Source organism: Pelodiscus sinensis, chromosome 2 (genome assembly GCF_049634645.1).
Source record: "Pelodiscus sinensis isolate JC-2024 chromosome 2, ASM4963464v1, whole genome shotgun sequence".
Lineage (NCBI taxonomy): Eukaryota > Metazoa > Chordata > Testudines > Trionychidae > Pelodiscus > Pelodiscus sinensis.
The window spans coordinates 180,831,147-180,854,759 of NC_134712.1; the positions used below are offsets into that span (position 1 = coordinate 180,831,147).

Here is a 23,613-nt window from a genome sequence, read left to right on the forward strand (position 1 = left end):
ATATTAGGACTGGAAAGGACCTCGAGAGGTCATCGAGTCCAGTCCCCTGCCCTCATGGCAAGAGCTTAATTTTATATCCCAATAAATCACATAGTTCCACAGGGACTACTTGGAACATCATAATGTTTAAAATGCAAGGAGAGATATTTTCACCATATTTCTCAAACGTTATCTATGGAGGAAAATATTAGAAGGATCTGAGTGGTACTGGGAAACGTGACACTGAAGACAAAGACAAGAAAATTTCAGCTATTATGCAATTTGGAACAAATCCTTCAAGAATGAATAATTCAGGCATATTTCTTATGCACTGTAACAGAGCTGGGATTTATACTACAAAAACCTCTGGGATAACAAAGCCATTTTTCTTTCATGTTGAAACTGAATTTGTAGAGCTTTATGCTTGCTTAAATATTTAAAATTTATAACTTGGGTAGAACTTCAGTAAACTATTACAGACTTTTATTAGAAAACATAAAGCTAACCTGAGTTTGATACATAAAGATTTAATGGAAAGAAAAAAATATAGACGAATGACAAAATGGTTGGGAAGAATGTACAAGAAATAACTCTATCTAGGGACTTCTATAACTGAAATACAGCTTTAAGTTTATAGCAATTTATGAATACCAAGACTTCACATTTAAACTGTTGCCCTTTGACTTTTTGAATGATAATACTTTCCTAATATTTAGAGTTTATTTTTATCTGTCACTTTGGCATGTTGCTTAACAACGACAATAGAAAGTTTTAATGATCTCAACAGAATTTTATTTAAAACCTTTACATTTTATTGTGATTAGAGTAATACATATTATTTTCATATTCTGAAGCCTAAATCCAATTTACTCAGAACACAGAGTATATCTGGGAGGGTTTATAAGAGTGTTTTTTTTTTAAACAAAGAACAGTTGCCTTTAATTTGAGAAGCTTTAAGAGTAAATTTTTATGCTCTGCCAAAATTAGATGATTGTATTTAATGGGAATTTTTCATATGGAACACAGATAAATGAAAGGAAAAAATCTTCAAAATTCTTGAAATGGGCATTTTAAAAGCTGTATAGCACAAGGACACATAGAAAAGGAATGGATGTTTCTAGGAAAGTTCATCAAAAAATAAATAGCCGTCACAGAATTCAAGAACTTCTCTATGGACTCATGCAAAGAGCTTGTTAGCACTTAGAACCTGTTGATTGTGTTGGGGAAGACCACAAGCCCATTAGTGCCGAATGTATGTGAGGAACTGCTGATCATAGAATAAACACACTTTCTCTCTCTGACAATTCTGTCCATACACAATGTCAATTTGAAAAGTGATTTGTTTCAATATAGACTTATTGTATCCAAAGACCTTTGGAGCTTACTGCATTCCTTCCACAAGAGAGTATAAATAAGTGTTATCAGTCGATCTTGGAAACAAATGGAAATTTGGAGGTTGATTTTCCATTTTTCAGCTGTAATATTGCTCCCATAAAAAGCTGTACCCACAATTTTTGGCCCCAAATAAATAACCAAGAAAAGTGTGATTTAAGTTTAAAATGGTGCATGTAGTTCAATGGAGGTGAAAAATGTTACCCACAAAATGAAAGCCAGGACTGGAAATTACATCCCTGATATTTCAAATATTTGATGCTTCAGTGTGTATTTCCGCTATCACATTTCAAACACTTTTTTGGAAATTGAAACCTTGCCTGCATATTATGCCAATGACATTTAGGAGCACAACTCTCCACTACCAAAAAACCATATCTCCTCTGTGGAGCAATGAATTCACTCTTACATGGGTCCCATGACCAATCTGAGGAATAAATGTGAAGCACACAGGATCTACCTGTAATATTTTATGAATATTAATGTGCATTTATTTGTCTGATTTGTTATTATGTTGTTTGTTATATGATTACAATGGATAATAATAATCTGTATTTCTGCATTGTCCATTATGTAAGGATCTCAGAGAAATTTATAAACCGCTAATTAAGCCTCATAACAAACTAGACAAGGAATTATCCAACAGTAAATTGCTGCCATCTTTGTAGAGGAACACAAAGTTTAACAGTGTAAAGAAGTAGCACACAAAGTATAGGGACAGGAAGTGAAATAGAATACCAGATATAATGCAAGAGTAATTTAAGAAGGCAGAAAGAAATCAACATTGAAATTTGTGTTAATCATTGAAGTATTATGATGTGATACTCTTTAACATCTTTATTATTATAGAATTATCTCATATAGGTAACATCGAATGCATATTAGTGTAAGATTCAATAAATATGAGTACTATTAATTTCTTTATATAGTTAAAAGATATTCTACAGGTCTATATACTGACTATTAGTTTAAATGTTTATGTCTTCAACTTTAAAGCATTTATGAAAAAAAAACCTTTATATTCCTGAAGTCATGAATTACATAATGCATAAATGAATCATAGCACATGTCATATTATGACCTCATCTTTCCAAAGGTACAGATCTGAGGATCACATGTCAAAAATATGCATTATCTTGTATTTGTGAGCAGGAATAATTTAATTACACATGCAACAGGTACTATACTTTCATGTACACATATCCTTTGTGCATGCACAATAAACCAATGTGCATGTGCTATTATGTGCTAATATATTCTTATTTGTAATAATAAGAATGCTTAGTTTTTCTAGGGTGGTTTTCACTGTAGATCTCAAAGAACTTTAAAAACAAAGGTCAAAGCACTTTAAAAAGATGCTAAATATGCATGTGCATATTTAGCACAGATCCCTTTCAACATTTGATTTAAATAAATGTTTAAAACATGAATGCATTTAGCAACACTTCCCTTTGTAATACTTTTTATTAATACAAACACTGCAGTACTTACACAGCTTTAATGATGCAAGCAGCTTCTTTCTGACAATTAAATGTCTTGACTTTCATAGCCATATTTGTGAATTTGCATTTGACATTCTTCTAAAAAATAAAACAGCAGCAAAATAAATTATATTAATGCAGTATCCCACATCTTCATCTATGATCCAATATTTGGTTCAGTCCCAATATAAAATACTCGAACAACTTTTCTGTCCCTCTTCCCATAAAGCCTAGCACTAATATATGCTTTAGCAAGACCACAAATCAGAAAAGTAAGAAGTTTTCTAGAATGTGTTGTTTTTCATTAAATATTTGAGTAACTTTTGGCCATTGGCCAAGACCAGAAATGCCTCATAAACCCTTATGCCTATCCAGCCCCAGTAATCTCAGAAGTCTGCAATATAGCGAATACGCTATTACTTGTAAAATTGCATATTTGAGCAGATTCTCACGTGTTCCTTTTCTAGAGGGAGTGGTGACAACAGCTTTGTTTTCCCTCTACCATTTGTAAAGAAACTTGCATGGACTCCTCGCTGACATTTCTTTTCAACAAATGGTCAACATTAATGCATTTTTTGTAATACACACACACACACACACACACACACACACACACACACACACACACACACGATAAGTACAGGCCTATTGCCTTCTCACTTTAAATACCTGTAGTTGTTCATCAATGTAGGAGATTTTTAGAATCTCTGCTGCAGATGGTCTCAGACAAGGATTCTTGTTCAGCATGCTGAAATATTAATGGAAGAAAGATAAAGCAATTTTTGAAAATAATTGGACATATCTGAGAAGCCAGAAAATGTCAAACCTGTGGAAGACTGTGTTCAGTTTACTTGGATATCTATCAGGAAGAGAAGGTGTGTTGCCTTCCACAATTTTTAGCACAATAGACAAAAAATTGTGTCCAGTAAATGCATGATCCATACAGCACATTTCATACAAAATGCATCCCAGTGACCTAGAAAAAAAAATAAAGTGATGTAAGAAATTTACAAATACATATTTTGAAATGGCCTACCTAGTGACAGTATAGTAACTATAATAACAGCTTCAGGAGGTAGCCGAGTTAGTCTGTTACAGAAAAAAACAACAAATGGTCTGGTAGCACTTGTTTTGTTGGTCTATAAAGTGCTACCAGACCATTTGTTGTTTTTTTCTATAATAACAGCATTGGTAAAGAGCTGAATTCTGTGTCCCTTTCTCTTTATAGTAGGACACTTTGATGTCACATTTTTCTCTTCTTCTGAAATGGTCTTCATTCAGAGCATAGAATCATCTCCTTCTGCTTAGCATTTGTAAAGCCTATAGCCATTATCATTTCATTTTCACAGACATAGGCAGGAAAGTTAAACCACATAAAAAGATTACTATAATAGAGTTCCGATTATCTGACCTAAACGGGACCGATGGGTGGTCGGATTAATGAAAATGTTGAATAATACGGAAACGGATATGAAATGAGGTTTATTAATAATTATTCTACAGTACAACTAACATAATAGAGTACAGAACATTTAGTATGCAGTATGGCCAAAGTTATTGTTTTAAAAAATTAGTGGTTGAAGTTTGTTTTCTAGCTTTGTTTCTCTTCCTTGCGGCGAGGTCACGCCAGTGTCTCAATAACATAACATCACTACCAGTTGCCTCCCCTTGTTGTTGAACATAAGCCAGTGCCGCCTCAAGAGCCTTGACCCCTTCACTGTGACTCATTCTCTCCATTTTGTCATTGTCATTTGTATCTTCATCTTCATCCTGATTCACCAGAGCTATTATGATGTGGTCAGTCAGTTCTTGTTGCTCGTCTTTCTCCATCCATTCCTGTATATCATCATCATTCACTTTCTCACAGCCTGGAATTTGTTGCAACAAAGGTAGCAGGTTACCACAATTTTCTTGCATCATTTCTTGTATATTTTCATCTTCCGAAAGTAGCTTTCTCCATGATCTTGCCAGAGTCTGCGGTTCAATATTTTCCCATGATTGTGCAATCCAATAAATAAAATCTTTTATCTTATCTGGCATACCACTTCTATCGTCTATTGCCTCAATGAGCGTAGTTAAAAGCTTACAACGATATTTTTTCTTTAATGCTTCAAGCACACCCTGGTCCATAGGCTGACACAATGAAGTGATATTAGGAGGAAGAAAAATTACTCTAAAGTCCCCACTGATCAGTTCATCCTCATGAGGATGAGATGGCACATTATCAGTGACAAGGATTGCTTTCCTTGGTAGGTTTAGCGGTTTCAAAAACTGTTCTACTGAAGGAACAAATTCATTGAAAAACCAGTCTTGGAAAATAGCTGATTTTCCATGCATTCCTCTGATTCTTGTACGAAAATGGTAGAGAAGTCATGGCTAGGTTTTTGAAAGCTTGTGTTTTTTTCGCCTTTCCAATAAATGTGAGTCTTAGTTTGTAGTTACCAGTAGCATTACTACAGGCTAGAATCATCACTCTTTCTTTATGTTGTTTATACCCAGGAGCTGAAGCTTCTGCCTGGGAAGCTAGAGTTTTTGAAGGCAGCAATTTATAGTTTAAGCCTGTCTCATCGCAGTTATATATCTGCTCACCTGATAATCCTTCATTGTCGATAAGACAATGAAATTTACCTTTAAATTTCAGAAACCCTTCCTGATTTGCCGATAATTTTTCACCACATATACTGAGCTGCCTTAACCCATATCTTTTTTTCCAGCGATGAAGCCAGTCTACATAGGCCGTGAAATCAGGTTCCCTTCATTAAATTCCTTTTGGAAAATCAGAGCTTTCTCTTGCAGAATCGGGCCTGTGATAGGCATGCCCCATCCCTTTGCTGTGTGAACCATAAGAACAAAGCTTCGCTCACTTTTTCATATTCTCATTTCTTCATCGTTTTTCTGTTCTTCAGTCCTTCGTTTGAGGCTCAATCAGAGTACCACTTTTCTAACTCACTTCTTTTCCTCTTCCAGTCACCAACTGTAACTCGCCCCACACCGAGTTCGGATGCAATTTTTAGCATGGACTCGCCTTTGTCTAGTCTCTTTAAGGCTTCAAGTTTTTGTTCAATGGAAAGAACCACTTTTTTTTCTCTTTTTACTTGCCATGTTCTTCAAACAATAAAATTATACAGTAAGGGGAACATGCAATTGGAAAAATGAAACATAATCACAGCCCAAACATAAATCACTAGCGCAGAGGAACAAACAAAGCTACGGCCATGGCAGTACGTGATGTATGGGTACATAAATAGCACGTCGAATGACTATGTCGGATAAAGCAGAATGTCGGATAAGCGAAGGTTGGATAATCAGGACTCTGTATATAAATCCGCTTTTGTGTTTGTTATAGCCAGTACTGGGTAATCTAACTAGAGACTGGTAGAGATGTGATGTTCAGATACAGATTCATGTAAGCTATCTTTGGGGTTTTAGGTTTAAGTTAAACCTGGACTAGAGTTCAGGTCTGGATTTCAAATGATAAAAAATTCACAGAAATGAGTGCTGTAATGAGGTTTCAGTGATATAGGGGTACATCCAAGCCTCATCCAGCTATTAGATCCCCTCTAGTTTTAGAGTCAAACCAGAACAATTAATTTAAATGTGAAGCCCCATGGAAATTTTATACAGGGGGCATGAGCAAAAAGAATGTTTAAATGTGAGTTCCTGGCTTAGGCCCAGCTCCAAAATCAGGATGATGCTATGTGAACAAGGAATTTTAAATAGGTGCCTTGGTTACCCCTTGTCCCCCCATCAAAGGGTTCTTCGTCAATATCCTATTGGAGCCCAAAGATATCCAGATAGAATATTTTAGGATAAATATCTTGATATTCATAAGACTTTGTGATTCTGCATGATTGAAAAATGAGCATTTGTATCACAGATGTTGCCATTATTGTACAGATGCAAATTGTTTTGTGTAAAGTGTGTCATGTAAGGTATCAACGGAAAAGATGTGATTTGCTAAATAAGATTATCCTGTTTAAAACCACGTATCACCACTATATCTGAAGTTATAACTATTGGCTGAGTATCTGTATCTAAAATGTGTTTGCTCTGGGATAACACCCATAGGGGAAGCTTCAAAGGGTAGCCGAGTTTGTTGTTTTTTCCTGTACAAACTAATGGTCTGGTAGCATTTCATAGACTAACAAAACATGTAGATGGTATCATGAGCTTTCATGGGCAGAACCTACTTCTTCAGATGACTGGAGTTTTGAGTTTAGGATGTGCAGACCCAAAACTGCACATCCTAAACTCAAAACTCCGGTCATCTGAAGAAGTAGGCTGTGCTCACAAAAGCTCATGATACCATCTATATGTTTTGTTAGTCTATAAAGTGCTACTAGACCATTTCTTGTTTTTACCCACAGGGCAGTTTACCTCAGTCTAGTTAGCTCATTATAAATGTATTATTGAAGCTTAACGGCCCAGTAAGGATGTTTCACTCTAACAATGGGCTCTACAAGAAATGCATCCTGCCCAGTAAGCTTTCTTGTGGCTGCCTCAGCATGGATACGGGCAATGACTGTTTCTGAGTCAAAGGACAAGTGATATGCTCATACGCTACTGATTCCATCATAAGATTTGTCTACACTACATTAAGGATGTTGGTGGTGCTAGCTCTTACTGTTTAGGAGCAGTTCTTAAATGGACTCACAGACGGATGGACAGACAGACAGGTGGACATTGATAAAATATAGAGTAAAAAAATAATGATAATCCCACTTAACATTTCCAGCCAGCATTCCCTCTAAAGACTTCAAATCACTTTACCATAAGAGTGGGTAACACTAATTCAAGAAGTTACTATTACATTCCAAGAAAAGAACTATAGAAGATAAATTTCACTTATTCACTTTTGATTAAATACAATATTTAGAAAGCATATCTGTCCATCTTGCAATTAAAAATTAGACTAAGTTGTTAAATATTATACAGACAAAAAGAGAGAGAAAATATCAGGTATATCTTTCTCAGTGGTTTTTTTTTTAAAACTGTATCTCTGTACAATTAGGCAAAGATTATCTGTAGTGCCTGTTTAAAGTCCAGTCATGCTCACGCCATATTTAAGTACCTAGTCTATGTGTCCCTAGCAGTTCCTGCAACCCACAAAACAGTCAATATTAAATATAGTAAAGATGCATTCATGCTGATAGTATTTTGGAAGGTCAAACTAGAAGTCAAGACAATTGCTATCTGAGGCAATGTTCTCTTACTACAAGTACAAATGCATGTACACATTGTACACAGAAGTGCATATGCACATGGCATCATTTCTATTAAACAGAAATGGAAGCAAGTCAGTGGAAAGGAAAAGAAGGGAGAGTCCAAATTTGACAGACCATGTGTTGCAGCTGGCTTTTTCAGATACAATCTGTTTTAAAGACTGCAGATTTTGGCAGCAGAAATTGCTTAAAGTGCCCTCAGGAACATAAGATTTGCCATATCAGGTCAATGCATTTATCTATTTAGTCCAGTATCCTGCCCACACCTGAGGCTTCAGAGAAAGATGAAAAAGAATCCCTAATGCATTCAGCTATCTGTGGAATGCTGCACATGGGGAAGGGAAATCTATTCCTGATTACCATATGCAATCAATTTAGGCCCTGAAGCATATACAGTAATTTGATTACTTGTAGAATCTTAGCTGGAATAGCTACAAATACTATTAGTGGTCATAAAATTATCCAGCCACAGATTTGGTTTGATGACCTTTTGTGTTAGTGATATCTATAGCTTCACTAGTGATGTAAAGTTCCATTTCATTTTTGTAAATATGATGCGCGTTCATTTCATTTTACGATCACATAGAAAGGAGAGTCTGATCAATTTTACTATACCTTTTCACAATCACAGTTAACACCTCTCTGATCCTAATTCTTTCAGCTAAATAATCCAAATGTTGTCAGTCTTTCCCTCATATTAAGTATTGTATTTTTAACCACTGTTGTTCTTCTGTGGCTCTTTCCAGCATATGTTATTTTTGTTTTTTAATGGTGAGCTCAAATGAATGCTCAAAAACATATAATCAAAATTCTAGCAGCTTTGAGAAACACTTACTGCACAGAACAAAAAATCTGAAGAATAATTTCTTGACATATATATATGAGAGAGTTAGAGAGAGAGATCTAACCTATCTATTATTTATTGCAAGCTTCTCACCCAGCAATTGTAAGCTCTTCAAAACATAGTCTGCATCTTCTCTTGGGTTAGATATAGTGCCTAGCATCATCCTGACTGGTACCTCAGGGTACTGAAAAAATTCTATTGTTATGTCTGGGGGTTTCATTATAAAAGCAACCAAAATTGGATAAAGTATTTCAGAACAGTGCTATTTATTTCAAAATAGAGTTGCAGTGTAGACATACCACATCAGTGGCAAGTTCAGATACCTGTGTGCTTGGACCTAAAACTACCATGAATAAAATGACAGTGCCAGCACAGTCAGTTTAGGTTCTTCTTTTTCCAATTTTACTAGGGTTAGGGAGGGAAACAGAGAGAAAAAGTAAGCTTTAGATGCTTTAAACTAATCACAATCTCAACTCTCTGCATTATTTTTAAATATATACATATGCCTTTCAGAAATGCTGCACAAACTTACAACTCTGGCAAAAAGTTAAAATTCTGAAAACTTTTCCAAACTACACATCTTTCTCTATTTTAATTTAGAAAATAATAAAACATGCAAAATGAATTAAGCACTCTTTCAATTTTTTGCATATTTATTTGTGGATAACCTGTGTAATCAGTCAGAGACCAAATTGCAATTTTATGCATCCTGAATTACATTTCTGCAGTGGCAATCAAGAAATTTTATTTAGTAAGCCTTGCCAATCTAATCATGGGTATGTTATGATCCTATTTCAGAAAGGGATATGAATCAGAATCTATTATTTGGCAAGGGGTATGCAGCCTAAAAAGTTTGAAACCACTGCTCTAAAGCACAGGAGAGCTGTTTCTTTAGGAAACTTTCTGCATGTCTTTGGAGCAGCAGGGAACATATAATAAACCTAATCTCAAAAAGGTCCTGACAGTGACAGTAGGGCCCTGTGTGGATAAATCTCTGTAACATTTCCATATAATAATGTATCATTCTCATATAAGTTTGTATTAAAAGAAACTTTGTAAGTGCTTTTATATAGAGAGATTAGGGTTGCTAGGTGTCCTGTATTGACCTGGACAGTCCGGTATTTTCGGGTCCTGTCCAGTAAAAAATTCAGAAAATACCGGACATCTGAAATGTCTGGTATTTTCTGGGGTTTCTTCCTGGCCAGGAGGTGAAAATCCCAGACACCCGGCCTCCCCCTCTCAGGCTCCGGCCCCCCTACTTACCTGGTTTTGCAGGGAAGCTCCCTTCTTGCTGCTCAACCAAAAGAAAAACATGGTTGCTGGCAAAAATCCTCAAGGTCAGAGCAAGGGGAAGCAATGCCTCCTCTGGGTCTTAGTGCTCAACTTTCCGTCTTCCTATCCCTGGCCTATTCTGACTCTGCATGCAATTAAAGGGGCCATACAATTTTAATGCTGTTTATTTTATTTTTTGCTTAACTCTTGGGGTCCTTTTTTTTCCCTCTCTCTCTTTTTCTCAACAACTTTTTGGTCTCCCCCCCCCCTCTTTTTCTACCCCCCTCAACAGAATTTTTTCCTCAGTTTTTTTTTGGGGGGGGGGGGGAGAGATGTTCGGTATTTTTGTTGAAACCATCTGGCAACTCTAATAGAGATCTTGTCCTTTTAGATATCTTTATGTTAAGCCTTCTTATAGAATCCCTTGTATTAAGAGAAACCTTGTATCCAGTCTTTTCCATAGAAACTTTGTATCAAGCTCTTTATGTTATAGGTCTTAGGGATAGTTAAGGTAAAGAAAAATGTATTTTGCTAGGAGTAGAATAGATCTTTCCCCTTTCATTGACTGTTGAAATAAATGAGCTGTGAATGGAGAATGGAAAGATGAGCACCTCCAGCAGCAGTTGCAAGGGTGGAGAGGGGCTGGGAGCCAGATCTAAGACTATACCTGTGAAGTGAGCTCATTGGAAAGAAGACTGGACCTACAGATGGCCTCAGGAGTCAAGCAGCAAGTGCCTGCCCTTGAAAGGACTCTCTTCGAACCAGCATTAAAAAAGGCCAGATGATGACTAACTGGCTACATGAGAGGGATAAATATGAGGCTTCTTGCAGAGGGACCCTGGGTTTTCATCTTGTCAACATGGGAGCATCGATCTGGATCTGCAGAAGCCTGGCTCCACCCCTCCCCCATCTAACTCACCTGGCCAGTGCAGCTAGGGGGAGCAACTATTTGTAACAAGACGGAGTGTGCTTGTGTGTGTGTGTGAGTGCATGAGTGTAATGTATCATATGCATATTATAAAGTATTCATTGATCTATGTATGTTCAATAAATGTGGCATGTTGCCTTATCCCCCTGAAAAAGATCCTGGGTGCTTCCCTTTTAAGCACATCACCTGATTACACTCAAAGTGTCTACATTTTTCTGTGAATTTTCATATTAAATAGCCATTCATTTTAAAGGCACAAACATGCACATGAAATAGAAAGCACTCCCTCAGTACATATGTGCAGTACACCTTGCATAAGCCAGCATAGGGTTGGACTTCAAAAATAAAAATATGTGTGCGCGCACAGGTTAGACAATATGTGTGAGCTGATTACTTGAACTGAACATTTGTATGCTAGCCCTCCTACCCCCTCAAACTTGCAGAACATAATGTTATTTTTCATAGCCCTGCCTGCATGTCTTTTTGAAAGCCATTAGGAAGAACTTTGGTGAATATTGCCCTTAATTCAAATACTGTAGTGCACTCCTATAATTTTACAGTGAAACAGTGCCATAAAAAGAAACAAGAAATGCAAATTGATTAGAAACAAAATGATAAATATATCAAATATTAGGAAATTCTACAATACACAAATTCTATTGCTATTTTCAGAATCACTAAATTATGCACCTTTTCTGTACACTGTTTAAAAAGAAGTCCCATCTTCAGATGAATAATTTAAAAAAAACTAACAAAATAAAATCTGACAGGATCATAAACAAAGAGGAACAAGTGGAGCTAAGATGAAAATCCCATGACAGGGTGCATGTGGAGCCCAATGCACCTGAAGTCCATAGACCATCTGTCAGAATCTGCCAAGATCACATGGAAGAATTTGAGAGCAAAGGCTTTAAAATGTAACAGGGACATTAACTTGTCTCAGGAAAACAAAATTCAGCTTCTGATATCCTTCTTGGAAAGAGTTTACTAGGTTTCTGAATGAAAAACTAATCTGTTTTCCAACAAAATTATATTTCTAACCCTTTCTACCCTAGTCCTCTAGCCATTATTGCAATTTTTATGCCAGAAGCTTTGATTGTCAACTTGGTTTACCATAGGAAATTTTCATTTTAAATTACTTCAGCTAATCTTAAAAAGAAAATCCAGAGAAAATATTAATATCACAAATATGGACAGAATACTATTAAAAGGGGCAAGTATACTAGACATAGTTATTAGAAATAATGTAGAACTGAATGGTGCTGAATCCTTTTTTAGTCAATTTGGTGCAAAATCCTGGTACAGTAGACTTCCGATAATCCGGAACCTTTGGGACCTAGGTAGTGCCAGATTATTGGATGTGCCGGACTATCAGGAGGTACTATAAACTGGTTATATATATACTGTATGCAGTATATAAAGTGTTTTTAATCCTTTTTATTGTACATACTGTATCCAGTATACTGTAATGTTCTAGTTTTTTTAACCCTTTTTTACCCTTTTTGCTTGGTTCAGCTGCTGCCGCTGCTGCCTTGTCACTCGTTGTTTGCTGAAGATCGCTCACTAGGCTCTTGCCATTTTGATGCCGGACTATTGGAAGTGCCATACAATTGGATGCCGGATTATTGAAGTTTTACTGTACTACAGGGCATCCCTGCTATAAGTTGCCCCGGTATACATCCGTTCTGCACTAAAGTCATTAACACTTGTAGGAACTGTTGCATTATAAATCCTCTCATTCCCCGCTCTTAAATCATGAAAAAAAAATCCACCACCAATTTGCGCAAATGGAAGTAAGCCATAGGAAAAATATTCCTCACTTTAAGTTGCTTCATTCTGGGTGCGTCTAGACTACATGGCTTCATCGACAGAGCCATGTAAAGTAGTTTATTCGGCATAGTCAAAGAAGTGGGGATTTAAATAATCCCACTTCATTAAAATAAAAATGGCTGCTGTGGTGTGCCGACAAACAGCTGATCTGGCACAGTACAGCAGTCTAGACGCGGCGCAGTCAACAAGGGAAGCCTTTGTTGACTGCTCCGGTAAACCTCATTTCATGAGACATACTGGAGCGGTTGACAAAGGCTTCCCTTGTCGACCGCACCACGTCTAGACTGCCGTGCTGTGCCAGATCAGCTTATTGATGGCACAATGCGGTGGCCATTTTTATTTTAATGAAGTGGGGATTATTTAAATCCCCTCTTCATTGACTATGTTGAGTAAACTACTTTACATGGCTCCGTCGACAGAGCCATGTAGTCTAGACGCATCCTATAAGTCCAAGTTTTGGAATGAATCTTGGACTTCAAGTGAGGCTGGCCTGTATCTAGGTTTTCCACCAAAGCAGAAGTAGGTCAGTTTTGCTTCACAGAGCAGCACGAAGAGCAAGACTTACAGGGTGAACTTGGAGCTCACATCTTCTATGTCTCCTCTTATGTCATTGCTTAGAAATGGTGTGAGAGTAGGATATTCCACAGCTAAGCAAATGTTTCCTTCCCCTTCCCCTCTCCCATAGATGGCTGTATTAAGTCATGGAGTATACTGCAGCTTCAAGGATACAATAGTGGTCATGCAATTCATCGAATCTGAAGTCAGGGAAAGTGCAGAGGATGAACGAGGAGCCAAATAAGATATCTGCTTAAAATGTCTCCTTTTACCCTGCTTTTTTGCTGACATGAGTGAGTTTCCTAGAGACAAAGAATAAAAAAGCATAAGGTATGTAATGAGCCTGGAACTACAAGATGGCCGCCCACTGACCCGGAAGAGGAAGCACCCGCTATGACCTCTGGGTGGGTGGGTCCAGCTACGCCTAGACCCACCCACAGGAAATCAGAGGGCGGGTCTAGGACTATAAGAGCCATGGGTTCAGTTAGAGTCAGGCAGCGAAGCTGAGCTGATGCCTGGGCCCAGCTCCCACAGTGAAGGCTTCGGCTGCGCTGCTCCCGGCCAGAGGACTGGGTTGGGCTGCTTGGACACCTGCCAACCCTGGAGCCGTTGTCTGGACTGTGGAGACACCGGCCACTGCCTGAGCCCATACTGACCCCACCAGGACCATCGCTGGGCACCAACAACTGGGCCAGCCCACCTGGACCCCTGCCTGAACTGGAGCACATGGACACCCTGCCAGTCCCTCTCTCACCTGAAGTCCCACCAGATTGTCGCCAGAATCTGGTAGGCCTGCAGGGGGGGGTTGGAAATTGCCCAGGGATAGCCAACCTCGGGGCAGCTGAGGACATGGAGGTCAGATGGGCAGCATATTGCAGCCTGGACTCACGCTGATCCTCGATCTTGCCGATGTGTACCAACCTGGATCCCCGCCAACCTAGTGGCTGCAAGGCCGCCACTACCAGGTGCATCCCCTTCTCCACCCCCCCCCCCCTTTTGGGTGGCAGGTTCCCCTGTGAGGCAAAACCCTCTGCACTTGTCGGCTCTCCCGGAGTGAGGAGACCTGACCTTTGCCCGGTTGGAACTTTAAACTATTGTTCCCCCATTCCTTGTTGCTCTGATCCAGGGCTGTGCCTCTAATCATAGAATCATAAAGCTGGAAGAGACCTCAGCCCCCTGCCCAAGGCAGGCCCAATCCCAACTAAATCAAGCCAGCCAGGGCTTTGTCAAGCCAAGACTTAAGCACCTCTAGGGATCGAGATTCCACTACCTCCCTAGGTAACCCAATACAGAGCTTCACCACCCGCCTAGTGAAATAGTTTTTCCTAATATCCAAACTAGACCTCCCCACACTGTAAAATGAGACCACTGCTCCTTGTTCTGCCATCCGTCACTACTGTGACCAGCCTTTCTCCATCCTCATTGGAACCTCCCTTCAGGACGTTAAAAGCTGCTGTCAAATCCCCCCTCACTCTTCTCTTCTACAGACTAAACAAACCCAAATCCCTCAGTCTCTCCTCATAGGTCATGAGCTCCAGCCCCCTAAACATTTTGGTCACCCTCCCCTGAACCCTCTCCAATGAGTCCACATCCTTTCTATAGTGGGGGGCCCAAAACTGGACACAATATTCCAGATGTGGCCTCACCAGAGCCAAATAATGGGGAATAATCACATCTCTGGATCTGCTGTCAATGCTCCTCCTAATGCACCCTAATATGCCATTAGCCTTCTTGGCTACAAGGGCACACTGTTGACTCACATCCACCTTCTCATCCACTGTAATCCCCAGGTCCTTTTCTGCTGAACTACTACTTAGCCATTCAGTCCCCATCTTGTAACAATGCTTGGGATTCTTCTGTCCCAAATGCAGGACTCTGCATTTGTCCTTGTTGAACCTCATCAGATTTCTTTTGGCCCATTCCTCTAATCTGTCCAGATCACTCTGGTCCCTATCCCTGCCCTCCAGAATATCTACCTCTCCTCCAGCTTAGTATCATCTGCAAACTTGCTGAGGGTGCAATCTATCCCCTCATCCAGGTCATTAATAAAGATGTTGAACAAAACTGGTCCAATAACTGATCCTTGGGGTACTCCGCTAGACCGCCAACCTGACATGGAGCCGTTGATCATTACCCATTGGGCCAGACACTCTAGCCAGCTTTCTATCCATTTTACAGTCCATTTATCCAATCCATACTCTCTTAACTTGCTGTCAAGAATATTGTGGGAGACTATCAAAAGCTTTGCTTAAGTCAAGGTATATCACATCCACTGACTTTCCCATATCCACAGAGCCAGTTAACTCATCATAGAAGCTAATCAGATTGGTCAGGCACGACTTGCCCTTTGTGAATCACTTTCTCCTCTTCCAAGTGCTTCAAAATGGATTCCTTGAGGATCCCTTCCATGATTTTTCCAGGGACTGAGGTAAGGCTGATCGGTCTGTAGTTCCCTGGATTGTCCTTCCTCCCTCTTCTAAAGATGGGCACTACATTTGCCTTTTTCCAATCATCCGAGATCTCTCCTGGTCTCCAGGAATTTTCAAAGAATGGCCAAAGGCTCCGCAATGACATTTGCCAACTCCCTCAGTACCCTCGGATGCATTAAATCTGGGCCCATGGATTTGTGTATGTTTAGCTTTTCTAAATAGTTCCTAACTTGTTCTTTCCCCACCAAGGACTGTCCACCTCTTTCCCATACTGCGTTGCCTAGTGCATTTGTCTGGGAGCTGACCTTGTCCGTTAAGACAGAGGCAAAGAAAGCATTGAGTACTTCATCTTTCCCCACATCATCTGTCACTAGGTTACCTCCCTCATCCAGTAAAGGCCCCACATCCTCTCTGATGACCCTCTTATTGCTAACATGCCTGTAGAAACCTTTCTTATTACCCTTCACATCCCTTGCCAGCTACAATTCCAATTGCACTTTCGCCTTCCTGATAACTCCCCTGCATTCTCAAGCAATATATTTATACTCCTCCCTAGTCATCAGTCCAAGTTTCCACTTCTTGTAAGCTTCCTTTTTGTGTTTACGCTCACCATGGATGTCCCCGGTAAGCCAATCTGGTCACCTACCAGATTTGCTTTTCTTGCTGTGCATCGGGATGGTTTCTTCCTGTGCCTTTAATAAGGCTTATTTAAAACACTGCCAGTTCTCTTGGACTCCTTTCCCCTTCAAGTAAGAATCCCAGGGGATCCTGCCCATCAGTTCTCTGAGGGAGTCCAAGTCTGCTCTTCTGAAGTCCAGGGTGTATATTTTGCTACTCTCCTTTCTTCCTTTGGTCAGGATCCTGAAATCTACCAACTCATGATCACTGCTTCCCAGGTTGTCACCCACCTCTACTTCCCCTACTAGTTCCAACTGGGACTTTAAACTATTTGTGTTCCCCCACTGCCTGGTGCCCTGACTCTGGGCTGGGCCGTAGTGGGCTGTCACTCAGCCAACAGCGAGGCCGAGACATGCCACACAGTAAGATCTTAACCCTGTTGATTTTATCAGGGCCAGGAGTTCACCCTCATAGTGAAATACAAGAGAAAATCCACCTCTCAGGATTCTGAGGTCAAGTATTTAATTTTTCTAGGGTTTCATACGATCTTTAAAAAAAATGTTGTTTTAAGAGTGTATTCACATCTCAAGTTTGAGTTCTGGGCATAAAGAAAAAAGGTATGTAATTCGCACAAAACCATAACATTTTTGCCTCATTTCTGATTGAATTCACATCAAACAACTAAATTTCCATCCAAAATGATAACTCCTCTCCCCAGTGCTCAAAAGTTGGCCCAAATTTTACCCATAACTGAAGAAAACCTTGCCTGAGTTTTAGGACTGAATCTAACCATGAACAGGCAGTTGCACATAGCTTTCATGTTTTCCTATTGCTCTGGACTTCCCTCAAGACAACTATATGTGAAAAGTTACACATCTTGAAAAAAAGATAATATACAAATTGTAAATAACAAATGTATTTCATTTGCAAAATATGCCAAGAACACATCACAAAAAAGATTGCTCACTTTGAAAGTCAATATTTGCCATAAGTTTTATATAAAAGAGTACCTCCCATAGTTTAATCCACATATTGCTGCTAAAATGTCATTATAATTATCAGTGTTTCACTGCCATTCTTGCCATTTTAAAACTAACAGCAGAAATTCAATTACCTGATAAACCCAGATTTGATATAGATATAGTCTGTCATTAATAACCAACTTCAAACTCTCTATTTTTGGTCAAGATCCTAGAACAGGTAATGACTTTTCAGTTATATCGCCATCAGGTAGAAAACGCGGTTTCACTAAAGAGCAATCTCTATGCTCTAACCTAATGAAATCTAGACTGGAATTTCTCAGAGTTTTTAATGATTACAGTAGAATGATGCCAGCAGCTGGAGTGTTTTAATTTTGCTTGAGCCAAGTGTTGTTAGAATTGATTAGAAGCCCCTTCTTGTTTATAGTATTATATAGGTATTGCTGGAAGTGTTAAGCTGGACTCCAACTTGCTTAATATATGTAAGTTTTTGTCTATATTTTTCTCCTTTGCTGTAAAAACTGAGTTAATTTTTATTTTTGGATAACACTATTTTTCAGCCAGCAGTGGACTAATATTTCTATTTTGTCCTGGTACTGTGCTCTCTTAGAACATTCTTCTACTTGCCTTTTTTTAATTTGAAAAAAAAAAATTGAACAGAGCCTTAAGGATGAGTACTCGTAAAACAAAGCTTTAAATAAAAAATACCCCCAAACAAAGAGATTCTAAGGAGTAGGGTAAGTTCTGCAGTACTAAGAAACCCAACTGAGTTTCTTCCCTACAGGCTGAATCTAAGCAACAGAGCTTTCAAATGAGCATATCTTGCTTTGCATGTGTCCTGAAATGGAACTTCTCTCCAAGCCTGCCAAAATACAATCTTACAATCACATAAACCTGATTCTTTCACAACAGCAGTGCTTAGTACTTCATTGTCAAAAGAAAGGAAAATCTGGGTGGGATTTCTAAGGTCTTTAGTTCACATTAAATAGAAACCAAAGACTATCTAAACATCAAATTTGGATAGAAGATACATGATATGCTGTCATGGGAAGATGCTAGCAAGATGATAGGCTCACTAATGTAGAAACCTACCATCATTTTTTGAAAGAATGTAGGATGAGTCTGTAACATCACCGTATATTTATAGAATATAGAATGAGGCAGATCTGAGCTGAAATCACTGCCTCTAGGAAAATGAGCTTCCTTCAAAAAACGTAAGCTTCTCATTTACTGAGTGGTTCAAAAGGAGCTTTCATCAGCTTTTGTCAGAACCACAGTAATGGGCTCTGGCCCACAAATAACCTGATGACAAGCGTCTGTAGAGAAATACTGGTTTGCCTTCAATTAATAATTCATGAAAGGTCAAAACAGCTGTCGAACTTGCATGGAATCTGTTTTCTACCTAGCCTCACATGAATAAAGATGATCCTGGGTTTTAGAATAAAGGTCTCTCTGCCAGCCACAGCCACCTCAATCATCAGACTTCTTTTGTGGGGGCCAGAATTCCTAGTGGTTTCCTAGGGTAAATTGTACCTTTTTTTTTCTTGATTGCCTGAAGAAGGGGAGAGAGGTGTGAAGTGTCTTCACCAATTTATCAATCTAGAATGCAAGGGCAGAGCAAGCTCATTCAAAAATACAGCAGTCATGCTTGCCAGTTGGTGTCACATTCGTACTTTTTAAAACTCTTGATCTGTCATTGTTGGCAATAAGAACAATTATGTCATCTCAGATCACAAGGTAGATTAAAAGGAAAATTATATCTGAACTGAACTGAGCGTCGAGACACTTCAGCATGGATCTAAAAAAGAAACATTTATGAGCATCAGAAACAAAATACAATGTAGAACCTCCAAGTCTCAAAGGCTGTGTCTACAAAGCAACAAAACGTTAGTAATTTTGAAATAACATAGTCCGCGTCTACACAGCTGGCAGTTATTTTGACATAATGTCAAAATAATGTCAAATTGGAGGGCTTCTTACTCTGACTCCTGTAACCCTCATTTTATGAGGAGTAAGGGAAGTAAGAGGAATAGTGCTCTATTTCAAAATAAGTGCTGTGTACACAGCACCAAAACTCGAAATAAGCTATTTCAAAATAAGCTACACAATTGACATAGCTCAATGTGCGTAGCTTATTTTGAATTAAGCCCTGCTGTGCAGATGTACCCAAATTGTTTTAAGGTCTTTACGTAAAACCTTGATGCATCAAAGCTCTGAAAAAGAATTGTAAATCAATTATTATTGTTGGAAACTAATCATAGAATACTAGGGACTGGAAGGGACCTCGAGAGGTCATTGAGTCCAGTCCCCTGCCCTCATGGCAGGACCCAGTACGGTCTAGACCAGGGGTTCTTAACCAGTGAGGTGCGCTTCCCCAGGGGAGGTGTGAGGTGCCTCCCAGAAAATGTATCGCAATTGCCTTCTCACTGGATAAAATTCTAAAGTTTAGATTTCTTCATAATATTATGAATTAAAATTATAAACATTAATTTCTTAACTTCTAAAGACGGGCACACTACAATAACAGTTCGCAAGCATTGCCGACTTTCATCTTCAAATATTACGTACATTTGTTAGGAAAAGGTTCAAAGTAAAAAGCTCATATTATTCATTTAGGCATTGTAACGGGGTTCACTCACCCCAGAGCGCCACCAGCCATCAGACTTGGGAATTAGCTCGGACGGCTGCGTCCAGTATCCAGCTGGTTTGCCAGGTTCCAGGGTTCAGGCAGGCCTCGGGGTTCGAGTCGGGCCTTCAGCTCAGGCCGGTCCTCCGAATCACCAGGTACCTGTAGAGCCTCAGGTTCCTCTAGGTCAGAGGGTAGCCCTGCTGGCCGGCTTGGCCAGGCCTCGGCGGCGCAGGCAAGGAAGCCTTCGCTGGCCTGAGGGAAGGTGGCTGTGGGAGGCCCGGGCCAGGTCTCAGCCTCGTCAGCCAGGAGCTCTGGGCCTGCCTCTGTCTCCCTCAGAGGCTGGGCCCCGATTGAGCTCCCTGGCAGAGTTCTTATAGTCCTAGCCACGCCCCTTAGCTTCCTGTCAGGTAAGGGGGTGGGGCTAGGCTGTGCACAAAATGGCTCCCAGGGGTGTGTGAACATGAAGTTCACTTTCAGGGGAGGTGTGAAGGTTAAGAACCCCTGGTCTAGATCATCCCTGATAGACATTTATCTAACCTACTCTTAAATATCTCCAGAGATGGAGATTCCACAATCACCTAGGCAATTTATTCCAGTGTTAAACCACCCTGACAGTTAGGAACTTTTTCCTAATGTCCAACCTAAACCTCCCTTACCTGAAGTGCGTAAGGATGAACAAATGCACAGAAATAAAGAGCTGTGTTATTAAAAGGCTAACTGAAGAGTTGAGGAACCTAACAGAAGAAATTCAAAACGTATCAGAGATCAAATAGAATTGGAGCATTGATGGTTGACAAGATTTGATTTCAGCTATCTTGATTAGCCAGGAGATGATTGGAAGTCACTTGGGGCTGAGGTTCTGGCATTTGATGGTGCATATGTATCTACAGTACCCCTAACTCAGGCAATCAAAAGGTTTTGAGTTATACAAGTTCTGTCCTCTCTCGCACTGGGAGCACAAGACCCAAAAGTGAGAACCTTGTGTAAAAGACAGCCTTTTAAGACTAGATCTGAAAAATACCATGAAATATTAGAAATATAGCCCAGTGTCTGTGCGTCTGTAACGCTGACGTACACGGCCACGCCCCCTGGCCATGTATGTCAGCGCCCCGCCCCCCTTCCCCTTGCTCAGTGGTGGTTTGGGCTACACGACTCCCTGGACACCCCTCCCCCCTTCCTCTGGCCCCCCCCATCCTCCCCTCCAGCCCCACAGCCCCCAATCTTCCCCTCAGCTCTGCTTTCTACCCCCCTTCCGGCCAGCCCCGCCCCCTTCCCCTCCCTGCATGGTGTGCTGTGGCGCGCTGCACCACTCCCAGCTGAGCAGCGCTCCCGCCGGGCCCCGGGGGCGGGGGAGCAAACGGCCGCTTGATGCCCCAGGCCCAGCTGACCGCCTGGGGAGCACGGACCCCAAAGGGCCGCTTGCCGCCACTTGCTCCCCGGCCAGGGCCCGGTGGGAGAGTCACTCAGCTGGGAGCAGCGCAGCATGCCATGGAGAGGAGTGGGGAGGGAGGTGGAGGTGGGCGGGGCGCCACGCAGGGAGAGGAAGATGGGGGAGGGGCTGCCTGGAAGAGGGGTGGGAAGCAGCACTGGCGGGGGGATGTCCGGGGGCTGTGGGGCTGGCCGGCAGGAAAAGGGGGCGGGGGGAATTGTGGGCTGTGGGGCTGGATGGAAGGAGGGGGGTAGGAAGCAGACCTGGCTGGGGGGAAGGGGTGTGCAGCCACTGGCAGCAGCCGGATCCCAAGGGGCCACTTTCCGCCGCTTGCTCCCCCGCTGGGGCCCAGCTGAGCGCCGCTCAGGTGAGCCCAGTTGGACAAGAAGGGGGGCGGGGCAGTGATGTGCACATCACCGCCACCCCTTCCTCCTCCCGCCGTGGTGCTGAGTGTTGTGCCCCGCAGCCGGGCTGCTACGAGAGAGGGGAAGGAGGGCTGGTGACGTAGACAGCCCCGCCCCCTGGCCGTGTACATCACCACCCCACCCCTTCTCCCCCATGGTGGCCCGGCTGAGCGTGCAACACTCAGCTGAGCCACCACGGAGGGAGGGGAAGGGGGCAGAGCAGTGACATACATGGCCGGGGGTGGGGCTGTTTACGTCACCGTCCCCCTTCCCCTCCCACCGTGGCACTCAGCTGAGTGGTGCATCCCTCAGCCGGGCTGTGGGGGGTTCCAGCAGCACAAGGGGCCATTTGGGCTCCCTTGTGATGGGAGGGGAAGGAAGGGCGGTGACGTACACGGCCCTGGCCATGTATGTCACCGCCCCGCCAGCCTCCCTTGCGGCAGCCCGGCTGAGCAGGCAGCACTCAGCCAAGTGCCACGGCGGGAGGGAAGGGGAAAGGGGGGGCAGGGAAAGACAGCGGGGAGGGAGAGGCAGGAGTAGGAGGAGAAGAGAAAGGGAGAGGCAGGAGGGGGAGAAGAGAAAGAAAGAGACGGAGAGGCAGGAGGCAGGGGACAGCTGAGAGAGAGGGGGTAGGGAGTAGGAGAGAGCGAGAAACTGAGAGAGAGAAAGCGTGCGCTCAGGAGAGAAGACCTGAAAATCCCATCTTATGACAGGCTAGTTGGCTAGTATTAGAAATATAAGGTCTAGAAAAAGGTACTACTTGTGATAGTTCCATTTTGTGTGGTTTGGTTCTTTACATTAAGGAAGAATAAGCAAACAGATACTATATTACTATACTGAACCAAGTTCTGCTCTCATTTAGTCTTCAACAACCCCAATAATATCACTGAGATTGCATAGATGTAACTATAAACAGAATTTGTCCAACTTTCTTCACATTTACTGTATAAAAAGCTGGACTCATAAAACTGCTCATACTGCAAGAAAATAAAATACTTCTTATGGCAAGTCAGCAACAACAAGTATAAGTATGGCTTGAAAAGGATTTCCCTGCATGCTAAATGACTTGCTCCCCCATCTTTTGAAATCCCGCTCAATATTTTTTATTGAATGGTATGACACTTTCATAGCGTTGGACCCATATTAACAGTAGAGAATCAGACATAAAATCTATTTCAGTTAATTTACAGGAAGCATGAGACAACATTTCTGACTCATCCCCTGACACATGCTGAATACTACAATATATCATTGGGGAATAATGGTAAGTGTTACTGGTGTTTAAAGTTTAGCTATCTGCTTTCAATATTTAGAACTGCCCTAAGGTACCACCAATATATACGAGGAGAAGGACTGGAGCAAAAGATGGTGGAAATCTTCAGAGATCTCAATTAATACAGTAATAAAATAGAAATCCAGGGTTCAAACTCTTTCTACATAGAATTTCCTGATTTGGAATATTAAAAGAAAAAAGGAACACTCAGATATACTTTCCCACAAAAAACCAAGTCCCTTTTTAAAAGAAATACTACAATCTTTGGGACGGTAATGAGACATTTTAGAAAGGAGGTCACTTACAAATACTTTTAGAATAGTAGGAAAATTATAAACTTTTGACTAA

The 23,613-nt window shown here is 41.0% G+C and overlaps 1 protein-coding gene across 4 annotated transcripts in view; it reads right to left on the reverse strand.

Annotated features, from left to right (window-relative positions):
- Positions 1 to 23,613, reverse strand: part of NEK11 (NIMA related kinase 11) — a 195,594-nt gene that overhangs the window by 96,182 nt on the left and 75,799 nt on the right. For 3 of the 4 annotated variants that reach the window (XM_006117582.4, XM_025181916.2, XM_025181917.2), the window contains exons 7-9: positions 3,679 to 3,828; positions 3,522 to 3,600; positions 2,863 to 2,951 (exon numbers count right to left, since the gene is read on the reverse strand). In XM_006117582.4, coding sequence (XP_006117644.2) covers positions 2,863 to 2,951; positions 3,522 to 3,600; positions 3,679 to 3,828 — 318 coding nt within the window. The remainder of the gene's footprint in view (positions 1 to 2,862; positions 2,952 to 3,521; positions 3,601 to 3,678; positions 3,829 to 23,613) is intronic. The other variant, XM_006117584.4, reaches the window with a different exon arrangement.